The following is a 14,845-nucleotide window of genomic DNA, read 5'->3' on the forward strand; positions in this document are numbered from 1 at the left end:
TTTAAAACAAGTATTGGACCAAGATTAGACTTCTAAACAATTAATTAAATTAATATAACACTTATGTTAATTTAATTAATTTTAAAAAAGCAAACTATTACAAATTAATAGTTTAATCAGTTTAAAGCAAGAGGACCAGACCTTGAATAGCACAAATAGGACCACCTAGCATCCGAACCGGCCACGAACCAGCCAAACCAAGCGAACCAGATGAAACATGAGCTGAAAGAACCAAGAATCGTGCGCGAACTAGAAAAAAAATTCTGTCTTGTAGTATTGCAGCGTTAGGTCACAACATTGCAATGCTACGAAAAATTCTTCCAAATTTCGCAGCGTTGCAATGCTAGGGCACAACGTTGCAACACTACTGTATAGTAGTCACTTTACATTTGCGAAATCCATTGATCTTTCTCCGATTTTGGCCTCATTTTCTCAAGAATTCCACCAGAATGATCATGAAGGACTTGAGATTTTCAAAATACAGAATCTATCGCAATTTATGCCAAAAAACAAAGGGTCTTTGCAAACCAATTTGTAAAATTAAAGCGATAAATCTAAAAGGATCCAATCTCGAAACATCTAAAAATTGAAACCAGTCACATTCAATACAATTCATCAAATGAAAAAACAAATACAGGATGTAACTCACCAAATCTATAAAATTAATTCTGGAACAATAAAATTTAGAACCAAAAACCACCGCACTGATACCAATGGAAGGAACCCTGAGGTCCACTGCGGAAGCAGGGATTGGTCCCAAAAATTATTTTTACAGAATATAAATTTTACAGAACCTATATACATTATCACAGAAAATTATACATCATGCAAGAGAGGGAAAAAGATAATATAACAAATTATTATTATTATTATATATATAAATCTCATTTATACTAAATTTAATTATGTGAATCCAATTCACATAATTAATATTTTAATCATATTCAAATATTTGTTTCCTCTCAAATAAACTTTATATGATGTATCAAATACATTATATTAATGGTATCATATATAATTAAATTAAATTATATCACATGTAATTAATTCCCTCAATTAATTTGAACAATTCAAATTAATCCAAAATTAATCCTTGTTGAGCTATAGAGAGGACCTTATGGACTTATAGATTAAAGTTCAAATGTATTTGAATAATTAATTAAACTCCTTTAATTAAATTATTTAACATCCATTAACTGTCGATCACTCTACGAAATATTGGTAGCTGCACTCTTTGAATTATAGATATATTTCTGTGTCCATTGGATATAATCAGTCAACAAAGCAATGACCCTTCACAAATTGCTTGTAATTACAGCTGGGCCAAAATTTCCATTTTGCCCATGTAGTTATATCTAACTCTTTAAGTACCACCGATCCCTCTAATGAACAATAAGTCATAGTCCAATTATGACCAAATCCCTCTTGGGCCAAGAGAGGGTGTGGCGCCACATTATTCAAGCCCCAAAATCAACCTTTAAGGGAGCAATTTATCTACTTACCCATACATTAGGGAATGAGTTAATTCCGTCTTGTGTAACTATGTTTCTAGCTCCCTAATTAGACGAATCCCCAAAATGGTAAGCTTATTGAGTCGACGATCTGGCCACTCTCACCCATATAAATCAAATGACCGCCTTCATTGGTAGAAGTTCACAACTCACTTAGGATTCAGGTCATGTCACCTATGGTCATCCTGGTGAAATGTAAGTCTCTATTATGAACGGTGTTATATAATGAGACTAGTCATTTCATGGTTTGGTCTTATACAAACTCCTTTGTATAGAACACCCTCACTCAAATGTCTCTACATGAATGATCAAATCAAATCATTTATAACACTTTACAACAATTGCAACATTTACAAAGTGGGTTGTATTTGTAGTGTCACCAAGATAAAATACCCAACCTTATCCATCTACTACAGACCAATTAGGTTATCACTTAAACATGATTCACCTGTATGTCTCTACATAGATGTTTAAGCTACCAAAAATAACCTTGAATGTTAGTTTATTGGTTTTATTGGTTAATGCTAATAAATGATAGATAAAACATTTCATATTTTATTAAATAAATAAAATGTTTGTATATTACAATTACAAACTATAGAATCCACAAGATTTAGGGCATCAACCCTAATAGCTCATTTGTCCATTGCCAAAAAGAAACATACTTCGCGAATGTCTAAGCCAAAAGGGAAGAAGAAACGTGGAGAAACTTCTCTTATTCTTATAATGGAAGTCCTGGTTGGACTAAGTACTATTATTTTGTCTCCTCAACGTAAAGGTGAGTCCTTGTATTCGACCGGTAATGAGTCTAGTGTTATGAAAAATGTTGGTGAATCTGTTGAAACACTGCATGTTGAGTCTGTTAGTATTCTTAAAGTTCTTAAGGAAAATCGCATTGAACGAGAAATTAGAGTTTCAATTTTAACAAACCCAAACAATTTTGCTGAGGTGGGTACAAATGTTGTTGACAATGTTCTAAATCCTGAGGAGAATGTTTCGATTCTTTAATATATAGAGCATAAAATTGGTAATATGACCAATATTGTAACGAAGGAACACTCACTTGATGTGTTATCAAATGTAATTACCTCTGAAGTGCTGAATGAGGAAGATGTTCTTCAAAAAGAGGTTAGTCAAAAGGAGGATGGTGTTGTTAATTCTGCTATTGAAAATAGGGATAAAACATTGGTGAGTAGTCTTGTTGTTTCAGAAGAAGAAAATGATAGTGAAGATGTGTCAACTTCTACTGAGGTCACATCCGAAGATAATGTTTCTATTAGTATGTTGATATAGAAAGGCAAGGGGAAAAGGAATGATGATAGGCAAGCTTCTCTAAGCCGAGTGATGATATGGTGTAGCATGAAGATTTGGAGGAAAATATTCTAAATATGAAAGTTTACACATTAGTCCTCCTAGGCCTCAAGAAAATCAACCTGTTAAACCTCATAAGAAAAAGTCTTCTTTTAAATTTGTCTAGGTAGTACCTCTTAACGGGATTTTGTTTCATTCTGAAGATAGTACAAAAATGTGGAAATTAGTGGTCAACAGAAGAATTGTTTTGGAGAGAGAGCTGATTGAACAAGCTCGAGATTAAGATTATGAATTTATTGGTGAAGATTGATTTGGTGAGATCGGTTCTGAATCTTGGAGCTTATTATCTGCGCTTGGTACACGAATTTTATATGAATCTATCACATCAGTCTGGGAAGGTAAATATCTCTGACTATTGCAAAGTTCATATGAGAGGTCATTGCTTTATGTTTTCTACTGATTTAATAAATAAATATCTTGATCGTCATACACCTAAAAATGTTACTGAACGAAGGTTTTCAATGTCTCACTTGGTGTTTGAATTAACTGGAGGGGTCAAAAGAGTTTGGCCTTCAAAGGGTCAACTACCTTGTGCTGATTTGAGTGTGAAGTATGTTCTCCTGCACAAAATTAGCATTGAAAACTGGTGCCGTTTACTCACAACTTGAGTCTATCTATTGGTCTTTCCAGCTTGCTCTATCAAATTGGTATTGGTCATGCCTTCAACTATGGGGTGTATGTGATCAACTATATCAAGCATTATATTAGTTCTTAGGCTACAAAGGTTCTTTTGTGTTTTTCACGTCTCATTTGTGGACCTGTGCCCTCTATCATTTTTTTTAGCTATTGCTTATATCAAGTAAAGCATGTGCTTGATTTGTATCACACTGAGATTCCTACTGCTGCAAGTGGTTCAATAAGGAAATTTCTTCAAGTTTCGTGGGAAAGAAGACACTAAATGTGTTAGAGGATAAGTCCATGGAACTTGGGATTCTACTTCAAAGAGTTACTACCTAAAAAACTGAAGTTGATGATCTGTTGATCTTACTGCATAGATCTAGTGTTTATCCTGATTAGAGGACTAGCTTTGGTGCAAAGATGAAAATATCTTGATATATTTTGCAATTTTTTTATTCTTCATAATGTTTTAAGTTCAATCCTTGCTAAAGGTGTTTTTTCCCTAATTTTTGTTTCATTACTGTCCACTCTCCTTTTTCATATTTCAGTTCTTTTATTATTTATTATATAATATTCATTTTTTTTTATAATTTATAATGTGATTTTCTCCCTCTTTCGTTCACAATCATCATCTCTCCTTTTATCTGTTTTTATAACTCTCCTACTACATACTCCTTTTATTTTTGTATATTATATAATTTATATATTGTTGTTATTTTTAATCTCTCTAGTTCATAATCTCGATCCTCTCTTTACATCTTACTTGTTTTCTTTTTCCCTTGATTTTTTCCAACTTTTTTGTTTTCAAATTTGATTTTACTTCATATAATATATTGGTAATACACATTTTTTTAATGAAAAATATGGATTATAAGCTGGTTGATTTTACTTTTGAACTAAATGATCGCGCTTGACTGCAATCTAGAGTTCATATTTGGCTTATAATTATTGATCTATATGATTAAAGTCATAATTTATTATTTCAATAATTTTTTGTTCTAAAATTTCACTAGAAAATTCACAATATTTTTGGAACTTTTAGTGATATCTATGATTTTCTTAGAATATAAGTGGATATATTCATAAATCTGAGTTACTGATATCTATATCGATAACAATAAACAATATTTTCTTCATTGCTCTGGTGCATAGGATGTTTCTGCTACTGTTGATGATGAATGATTTTTCTTTGTTTGGTGGTCTGCTCTTCTTTGTTTTTTTTTTTTTTTTTTCTTTTAAGAATGTCAAAAGGGGGAGTATGGTTATGGTGTGGTATGTTTTGGTGGATGTTGTTTTGGAGGTTGTTTTTTTTTTTTTTTTTTTTTATTGTTGTGCTGATAGACTTTTGCTTCTTGACAGTGTGTTGATATGTTGAATGGTTTTCTCTTCTTATCTGTGGATCCTATTTTATTTGCCATGCTTAAAAAGATATTGCCAAAGGAGGAGTTTGTTGCACTTTGAGTATTGACAATATTTGTTTAAGGCAGTCAAATGTTATCTGGGTTGTCTCTACATTCGACTTATCTGATGAAGGATTGCTTTCTGAAAATGCTAATCCTGCAAAATACTTTCCTTATGTGGAAAATTGCAGATATTTTCCTTATTTGTACTCGAGTACTTTTGGAAGTTAGGGTTGGGTTTCTCTGTATCCGTTGTGTGTATATAAAGACTTTTAGTCTTTGGGTTAGAGTTGGTCGTTTTAACGAAGAGATTTGGATTGTCGTTTATCTTGTGACACTTTCTAATCACAAGTGTTTTCATTGTCAATCTTCAACGGTGGAAAAGATTGTGTTGCTGTGAGATTGGAGACTTACTCTAAGCTATTTGCGTGCTTCATCAGTATACTTCTGAAACGCATCCAAGAAGTGCGTTTTCTGGGCTTAGAATTTAGTTAGTTTTATGCTTAATTTGAGATCTTTGACGCTTTTATTGTTTATTGTAAGAAACCAAGCAATTGGATGAGAAGAAGAAATTTTGGAAGATTAATGACCAAAATACCCCCAAGGAGGTCAAAGTTTTGACCTAAGGCGTTGATCAATGGAGAAAAAGGAAAGAAAATGCGGAAATCGAAGGCAGGACAACGTTGAACAAGCGTTGCAACACTACGTCGCGACACTGCAAGGCAGAGAGCATTTAGAAACAGGGTACGTCGCAACCCTGTTTGCAACGTTGTGACGTTATGACTAGTGATGCGCACTATGGATGAAATTACCGTTAATGTTGCAACGCTACATTGGAGCGTTGCAATGCTGCGACTGCTGTCTACAGATTCATGGAAGCCATTTGAGGCAATTTTAGGGCTATTTTAAGAGCGTAAAGAAATATTCCGGTGAAACCTCCTTGAGGGGTGTAATTTTGGACAGAGGCGGCATCTTAGAACTTCAAAAGATCAAAGATTTGAAGAGATCATTGGGTTTCGATTCAGGATTCAAGGATGAGAGTCAAGAACACGGCTTGCAATTTCTTCCCTATTTTATTTTCTGTCCTTCGTATTTGGAAACCTCATGAATGGTCTATGTTTGTGTTGTAACCATGAGTGACTGATTTGTGTTTCTAGGGTGTTGATTTAGTTTTATGGATTGCGAATTCTGATTTGGTTACTTCTTGGATTGAATTTATGCATAATTATTTTAACATGTTTGTTCTTGATGCTTTTGATTAACTGATTACTAATTGAATATTCTTTACTTAATGTCTATCTCGAGAGAGAAGGTGTTGAGTTGAATCTAGCATGTTAAACTGTTAATCGAGTATGCACGAGAGTGATAGGAGATTAATCGAGATTGTCGATGGAGAAATTTAATGTTGTGGCTAGTCAAGCGATAAAAGAGATCTGGGTCGATGGTCAGTCATTAGAAAGGGTTGAGCTTGAGAGAGGATACCTGGATACAAGACTCCTAGATTTATAATTTGCATAAATCAATCTAAGGTCAAGTTAATTAATTTGGTTAATCCGTTCAACGAAATCATACCATAGAACGTGTCTTTGTCTAGATTCACTCCAGTTTTATCTTTTCTTGCTTTTTAGGATTAGATTATTTAGGTTCTCATCACAGTCCAATCTCCTAAATAAAATTAGAAGAATCTCTGAATAGCTAAAAGAGTCAAACCAATTCCTCATAAGATGATATTCGGTCTCTTGACCGTTTACTATATTATAATTTGACGTGTGCGCTTGCGCTCACCATCAACTTCTAGAGAAAGGATTCTCACACTTAGGGGGAGCTTTAGAAAATTGAGTGAAGTGGTTTTTACTCGAAAGGAAAAGATAAAGTGCAAGTGAGAGAGAGTCTCATGACTTAAAGGGAGCTTAAATCTTACTGAGAGGGAGTCACAGTTTTAGGGGGAGCTTAAGTCATTTTTCATTGATATCACTGCTTAGGGAGAGCCTAAGTATCCGAGAGAGAGAAGCAACCTAGGTGTTCAATTAAGTGCTTAAGCCCTACAGAGGTGATTGTAATTGTGTTGTCATTACAAGTAAGTACTATGTTGTAATTGCTTATCATTTATATTAGTGGAGCTATCTTTCCAATTCATACTGCCCTCAGACGTAGGTTATTCCGTGATCTGGATTAACAATTTATGGCATTTGTTCTGTGCGATCTTTATTATCAATTAATATTCTGTGGAATGCTGTGACATTACTTATAACATTATTTATCTTGCGGTAGATACTTCCATATATTAGTTTCACTATTCATTTAATTGTTTTAGATGAATAAACTATCAATTTCATGTTAAATATATATATATAAGCCGATGGATTCATCCAACTTTAGTTCTTTAATTACAACAAATTTTCCACTCGTCCACTAAGAGATTTATTAAAGGTCAAAGCTATCATCAATGGTTAGGTATAAAAGACACATAACCTAATAAGCAATAGTAATTAATAGAATATAATTCTCTAATTATAAAATCCTAACAAATATCATTCAAGGTCGTATAAGATATATATAATTTTTAAAGTATAGCCAATATAAAATATGAAAATTTGAACTTAAAATACACATATCAATAGCTCAGTTTGGAAAATTCATTAAGCTAATTGGGGTATTTATCATATTATATAAAACGAAAAAAGAAAAATTAGGAGGGAAATTTGTTTAATCTCGTTCCATTTTTAGTATGCGAATTTTGCATTTACTAAGGTGGAAAGCCGGATATGAAAAATTACAAAAGGGTCATTTTAATTTAATTTTGATTAATTTGGTCATAAAATTGAAGAAAGCTTCTGCTGCAGACCAATATCCATCCCATTGTAAGCAATTGGAGCATACATCCACAACTCATCAGAGCTCAAAAGCTGCAAATAAAAAATAAAAACCCAACAAATAATTGATTAATTCATTTGAAAGTAATTAATAAGTGAAATTTAATGAACAAATTTATACTAATAAAACCCATGTAATACCTTTATTTGAAGCTGCAGAAATTTTACGTAATGAACTGCTTCCTCAAGCATTGTGCTAATGTCAACCTGAAAAAATAATTGTCCAATATTTCATTAAGGTAATTAACTTCATTTGAAATAATTATACATATTATAATTTGGTTTATTGTTAATTACCTTTGTTCCATTAGGGACAAGTTTCTGCAGAATTCTAAGCCGCTCATTGATTCTCTCTCTTCTCTTCTGCATTCACCAAAGTTTAAAATTATTACGTTATTACATAAAGTAGGTAATAAAATTTTTGAGTTAAATTTTTAATTATATATAAAAATACCCTTGCGTAAAGGCTCTGTGGATCAGTAGCTGAGCCTCTGATGGCTCTTGTTTTGGGTTTTGGTGGTTCGGCATTTGTATGTTGTGAAGCATTGTCATCTTCTGATGAGTCATCGCTGCTGCAACTGTTCATATCACACGACCCAGCTCCGTTTTCCTCTTTTTCTTCACATTTGCGCCGCCGTGTAGGGCTCACTTTTATGCCATTGCTCTTAGTATTATCACTCAACTCTCTACTTTTCCTACTCTTCTGCACCTATAAATTATGAAACCATAAACACACTAATTATGAAAATTACCCATTAAAATCGTCTCTTTTCAAATATAGAAAAATAAACTAACTTATTTATAATTACAATAAAATGTTATGGTCTAAGACTCATAGACGTTGATGTCTCTTACGTATTTTGCTCCAACAATTATCCTAAAATCATCATTACAAGTGTTGAAATCATTGATCGACAAAAATTGATTCGTTATGAAAAAATTTATATATCATTCACAGTCCGTTAAATCATCAATTAATCCAAAATCATAATCTTTTGTTTTTAATATAACAACTACATGGTGGGGATTGAACTTCCGATGAAGATCATGTCAATTACCGCCAAGTTAAGCTCATTTTGACACCCAAAATCTTAACTTAAGCAATAGGTTATATGTTAATATAATTCAATATTAATTGGAGAGACAATGACATTATAGAAGTTCAAACACAAAAGACCATCTATCTCTAATACTATATTAAAAGCCTCTTAGGATTGATCAGATAAAAAAATGTTTTCAAAAACAATATTTTTATTTAAACTCTTTTGGTAAAAATCATTCAAAATAGTATTACAAAAGATATTTTGAGTAGTTACCAAATAATTAAATGTTAGAAAATTAAATATCCGAAAAGTTAAACCAAACACACGATTGAATCAGATGGATACGAGAAAATGTGTAGATTTACTTACATTGTTCGAAGTACGACTTTTTTTATTGGGGTTGATGAGCTTGTTGTGATCGTGATCATCAGCGACGACAATGGATTTCCTTTTGTGTTGGAATAATGCATTGGCAGAATTTGTAGCATTATTATCATCATCATCATCATCCCCTAGGCGGGTTTGAACATCCATGTTAACAAATTTATCTTCACTAGAAAAGCCAGTGATTTCTTGCATCAAGATCTCAGTAGTAGAGGCCGAGAAAATGGAGTCCATGATCTTATTCTCTTGATCATAATGATGAAGATGATGATGATCAGCAGCAATAATATTACAAGGAAATTGATCGATATCATTACCAACATGACAAGAAGGCAAATTAGAATAAAACCAAGCTGCATCGGGCTGAGGAATAACATTATAAATTGGCGTAAAATCAAAGTCTTCCAATGATAAAATTGAGCTGCACAGATCCCATTCCCCTTCCCCACTAAAGCCACCAAAAGAATCCATCCAAAATTGTTGCCTTTCAAATTTGTACGAGGATCAAGTGAGAATTAGTTATTTTGTGTGTGTGATACCAAAAGAGTTGGAAGCTGGGGGGTTTTATACGCTATCCTTTTACAATAATTGCAATGGACATGATAGTAATTGACTTGGATTTTTCTATGGGAGGGTTTGAAATTAAATTAATACTTAAATCAATCATTGCAAATTAAATGGATATAGTCTCAATTCTAAATAATGAGTGATTAATCGTACAATCGAGTTGGCCAAGTTCATGCAATCATAGGCTTAATATAATCAAATTGGCGGGATGAACTACTAATATTCAAATACCCCTTAATCACATTTTACAAGTTTATTACTAAAAAAATCAGCTTATTGAAAGAAAGAAGAGATGCTCAACCCAACACAATGAGACATTGTTCAAATTTTCATATTCTTTATCAATAAGATATCATAAGTTACTCTTTTAACTGTCAATAAGTTAGTTAAAAGATAGAATTGTATGCTTATCTAATATAATATCATAATCTATAAAGATTAAATGAGGATTTTCGATCCAATAATGGTGAGTTCCCAAAAGATACTACCGTGAATAGGCGTGTTGAGAACTCCACACTGAAAAAGTACCACGAGTAGTACCTTGAATTTGTATCTTGTGATTATTATTAAATAATTCCAAATCCAACTATAGTCAAATTTGTGGCATTTAGATTGAAAAATTTTAGTTTCTATACATCGAAGTTTGTTCAATTTTAGTTCTTATATTTTCAAATCTCTAATTTAGTTCTGTATATTTAATAAATCTTGCATTTAACCATTCATTTTTTTTAGTGAAAATGTTAATGGATTATATAATATTTTTTGAAAAAATCAAATATAAAGAATAAAATTAGAATTTATTGAAAGTATATCAACTATAATTTAACATTTAAAAATACAAGGAGTTGGGTGTGGGAAAACGCAGCCTAACAAGAGATTAAGTGAAATAAGCAGGGATAGGATTTGTATTAATGATGAAAGAGTTGAAAAATTGTCCGAACGTGGATGGTTTTTTTAAAAAAATTTATATATATTTTTGGGAATATATGGAATGAAGAAAAGACATAAAATAAGTTGATAATGATTAATTAATACAGCTTAGATGTCGGTTACGTCGTGGGGGTGAGTCTGAAGTGCATTTGAAAAGTTTAAGATCAAAAGCCCAGACAAGATCAGCATCAAGCTCGTTCTCTGTCTCCTAATTTCTGATTGATTAATGAAAACACAGCTTTGATGTTCTTCATTATATTATCGCATGGTGAGATGTAAACATCATCAATTCTAACCCTCAACACACTATTTAGTTTACCTACCTTCTGCACCCCTAATGTTTTCTGCCTCTAAATGTATGAATCTTATTTTCTATCCAGAAATTAAAATTAAAATATATAAATATCTCAATTTTATACTTTTTAAATTATTAATTTTTCACTTAAAGACGTGTTTGAATTGCCTTTTTAAGTGGTTATAAGTATAAAAAAATATTTATAAATATTTAGAAAATCAATTTAAGTGGACCTTTAGTTTGTATTTTATAATTAGATGAAGTGGGTTAACAAATTTAATTGAATCTTTTATATATATTCATTAGTTTAATTTTAGTCCTCAAATTTCTAAATTATAGTTGGTTTTAACTCCTAAATTTTGTAAATTGTGTTAACTCCATTAGATAACTTGTTTGATTTTTTAATTTTAAAAGTTATCCTACCAATTCTTTGTAATGGTTTTCGTATTTTTCAACAAAACATTTCAATTCATAGACTATATTTTAAAAAATAAAACAAGTTTTGTAATATATATATATAGCTTTTTAAATAGAGTAATACTTATAAATTTTTTTAAAAAATCAAAGTATTTACAATTTATAGCAAAAAAAAAAAAAAAAAAAAAGTCATTGGGAAGTCAAGTTTCTTTCTTTCCTTTTTTTTTTTTTTTTTTCAAATTTCCTAAAATATCCTTGCGATTTAAACTTCACGCTACTTCTTCCTCATTTTCCTCGACACTGTTCCTCGTCGACGGCAGATTCTTCCTTGGCATTCTCTTCCTCATCGACGACGTCTTCTTCCTCGATTTTCTTCCTCATCGACGATGTTCTTCCTCAACCACGGTACGACTTCTTCTTCGATTTTCTGCTCATGTAGGTCTTCGGTTCTTCGTTGATATGCTTATAATCTTAGTTCTGTTGGGTAAGGTATGTTCTTGAGTGTGTAATTTCGTTGGGGATTCCCACCTGCAATTAAGATTCTTCGATCGTTAAGAATAATCGTTGATGAGGGGTATATTCTTGCTATTTTGGTGGATTTTATGACTAAGAATCTTCTGTTTAGTTGCTATCATCACATTACGCTATTATTATTCTTCTTCTCTTCTCTTCTTCTCCTTCTCCCTTTCTTCTTCTTCTCCTTCTCCCTTTCTCCTCCTCCTCCTCCTCCTCCTCCTCCTCTTCTCCTTCTCTTCTGGTTTTCAGATCATCAGTATGGTGTAGGTTTTCTTCTTCTTCTTCTTCTTTTTTTCCTTTAGGTTTTCAGGATTTTAGAATTTTATCAATTTGATTGTTGCATTTGTGTTCTTTTCAATACTTTCTTAATTTTTATTATTCTTTGTTTTTTTTTATTTGTTGTTGTGCAGATAGATAGTTTTTGGTGTGAATATGTATGGATGTGAATATTACTCTACCACTGGTAGACAGTGATATACACAGTAGAGCTCTATCACCAATGATAGACTGTCATTGAGCTCTATCACTATCTATCACTTATATAAAGTTATATAGCTATATACATATTAATATTTTCTTATACAATATATATATATATTGCAATAACTTGATACCATGTTTAATGTTCCTATAGTTGAATCTTAGAATTCTATCAATTTTGTTATTGTATTTGTATTCTTTCCAATATTTTCTTAACTTTTATTATTCTTTTTTTTTGTGTGTGCAAAAAAAACAGTTTTTTTGTGTGAATATGGATTGATATGAACATTTCTATACCATTGATAGACAACGATAGAGCTCTATCACTGTCTATCAGTTATATAAAGTGATAGAGCACTACACTGATAAACAGTGATAGAACTCTATCACTATCTATCAGTGGTACTAAGTGATAGAGCTCTATGACCAGTGATAGACTGTGATTGAGCTCTATTGACTATTAAATAGAGCTTTATCACTGTCTATTAGTTATACAAAGTAGAGTTCTACACTGATAAACAGTGATAGAACTCTATCACTGTCTATCAGTGATACAAAGTGATAGAGCTCTATCACTCTCTATAACAGTGATTGAGCTCTATGACCAGTGATAGACTATGATTGAGCTCTATCATTGTCTATTAGATAGAGCTCTATCACTGTCTATCAGTTATACAAAATGATAGAGTTCTATAACTTTCTATCAGTGATATAAAGTAATAGAACTCTATCACTAATAGACAATGATAGAGCTCTATCACTATCTATCACTAATATAAAGTTATAAAGCTATATACATATTAATATTTTCTTATACAATCTTCTTTTCCTTTTTTTTTTTTTTACAGTAAATTAATACTGGTTAATGTCCTGTAGTCGTTTTTTATGGTGGACAATGGACTCATTACAATTCTTATGACAATTATAGTATTGCTGGTGTTTTTGTTGATGATATGATAGACTTCAATGGTTTACTTAGTTTGATATTGAGTGAAATTCGATTGGAGGTTTCTAGAGATTTATCAGTATTATTGAATTTTTGTCAAACTAATATTCAATCTGTATTCCAAATAAAACAAGACAAAGATGTTAGTTGGTATCTGTCTTTAGCTAAAGATTCAGTGACTAGGCATCCTTTAGTTGCTCATATTAGTTATTGATTCTTCTTCTAGTTCTTCAAATGATCAAATTATACGAGATGTTGGTTTTAATTGCGATTTGAAGGAAAAAGATGTATTTGGAAGTAAAAAAATATTGTCCAAGTGTTTCTATGTAATAGCAGTTAATAAGAATTTTCAATTCAGGACTACATGATCAAATTCAAAGTCGCTTGAGTTGAAATGTTTGTTAAAAGATTGTCAATTGTATGTTCGGGCATCTTGGTACAAGAAGAGTGAGTTGTGGATGCTTAGAAACTTCATTTCCAACCATAATTTTTCAATGAATACAACTCAGAGTTGTCATAGGCAAGCTTCTTCATCTATAATTGGGGACTGCTTAAAGAGGATTTTAGGTTTATCTCTACTGATCACTCTCTTCTTAGAGATATTGTTCATAAGGCTCGTACTAAGCTTGGTGTTAATATTGGTTATCAAAAAGCTTGGAGGGCAAAAGAACACATATTAAGATCACTAAATGGTGATGCAGCTGAATCATATAAATTGATTCCACATTTTTTTGAAAGGTTGTAAGAAATGAATCGAAGTATTAGTACAAATGAAGTATTCTTCTTATAAAATTTATATCACTGTCTATTATAGATAGACTGTGATAGATTATAATATAGACTGTGATAGACATCTACCACTGTCTATCTACAAATAACATACAATGATAGATTTGTTACCATTGTCACTAATATAGTTGTTTCATATTAGGAATGTACACTGTTTTAAAGATTGATGAAAATGGTCATTTTAAATTCTGCTTCATGGCTAGGTGAAGGTATTGCAAACTTACTATATCTGTTGATGACACATTTTTAAAGTCTAAATTTATTGGTACTCTACTATCAGCTTCAACACTAGATGGTAACAATAATATCTTTCCCCTTGTGTTTACTATCGTAGATTCTGAAAATGATACATCATGGAAATAGTTTTTCGAAAACATACAAACTAGTTTAGGGGTTAGAGAACATCTAGTCATTGTCTCTTATTGACATTTGAGCATTCCAAGGGGTGTCTTAAATGTGTTTAGCAATGTTGAGTACTGTGTGTGCATTTAGCATGTTTTGTGAAATTTGGAGAAGTCGTTCAAGGATCCTTTGATTGATGAGTTTTACTTTAGTTGTGTTAAATCTTACACTATTGATGACTTCGAGTTTAATATGAGATCTATGGAGTAAATTTCTCCAAATATTCGAAGTTACCTTATAGGAATTAAAAAGTGGTCTCGTACATATTCTCAAAGAAGAAGGTATGAAATGATGACAACAAAC

General features: G+C 31.7%; 1 protein-coding gene across 1 annotated transcript; it reads right to left on the reverse strand.

Annotated features, from left to right (window-relative positions):
• Positions 1-7,601: 7,601 nt before the first annotated feature.
• On the reverse strand, positions 7,602-11,790 carry RSL4 (root hair defective 6-like 4). Its single transcript, XM_039044150.2, has 6 exons — positions 11,711-11,790; positions 9,186-9,684; positions 8,228-8,482; positions 8,071-8,136; positions 7,915-7,980; positions 7,602-7,806 (listed from the first exon to the last, which is right to left on the reverse strand). Exons 1-6 carry the CDS (start codon positions 11,788-11,790, stop codon positions 7,714-7,716), a joined length of 1,059 nt encoding a protein of 352 aa, XP_038900078.2. The 3' UTR covers positions 7,602-7,713.
• Between the last annotated feature and the right edge of the window lie 3,055 nt (positions 11,791-14,845).

This window comes from Benincasa hispida, chromosome 9 (genome assembly GCF_027475165.1).
Source record: "Benincasa hispida cultivar pf3 chromosome 9, pf3_genome.v1.1, whole genome shotgun sequence".
NCBI lineage: Eukaryota > Viridiplantae > Streptophyta > Magnoliopsida > Cucurbitales > Cucurbitaceae > Benincasa > Benincasa hispida.

Excerpts from the sequence above, each read along its gene's own strand:
- RSL4 (XM_039044150.2), bottom strand. The coding sequence starts at position 11,790 with ATGAGGAAGAAAATCGAGGAAGAAGACGTCGTCGATGAGGAAGAGAAT. Across the intron at positions 8,137-8,227 it reads CACAGAGCCTTTACGCAAGG|AAGAGAAGAGAGAGAATCAA; the intron begins GTATTTTTATAT and ends TGGTGAATGCAG. Across the intron at positions 7,807-7,914 it reads TTCTGCAGCTTCAAATAAAG|CTTTTGAGCTCTGATGAGTT; the intron begins GTATTACATGGG and ends TTTTATTTGCAG.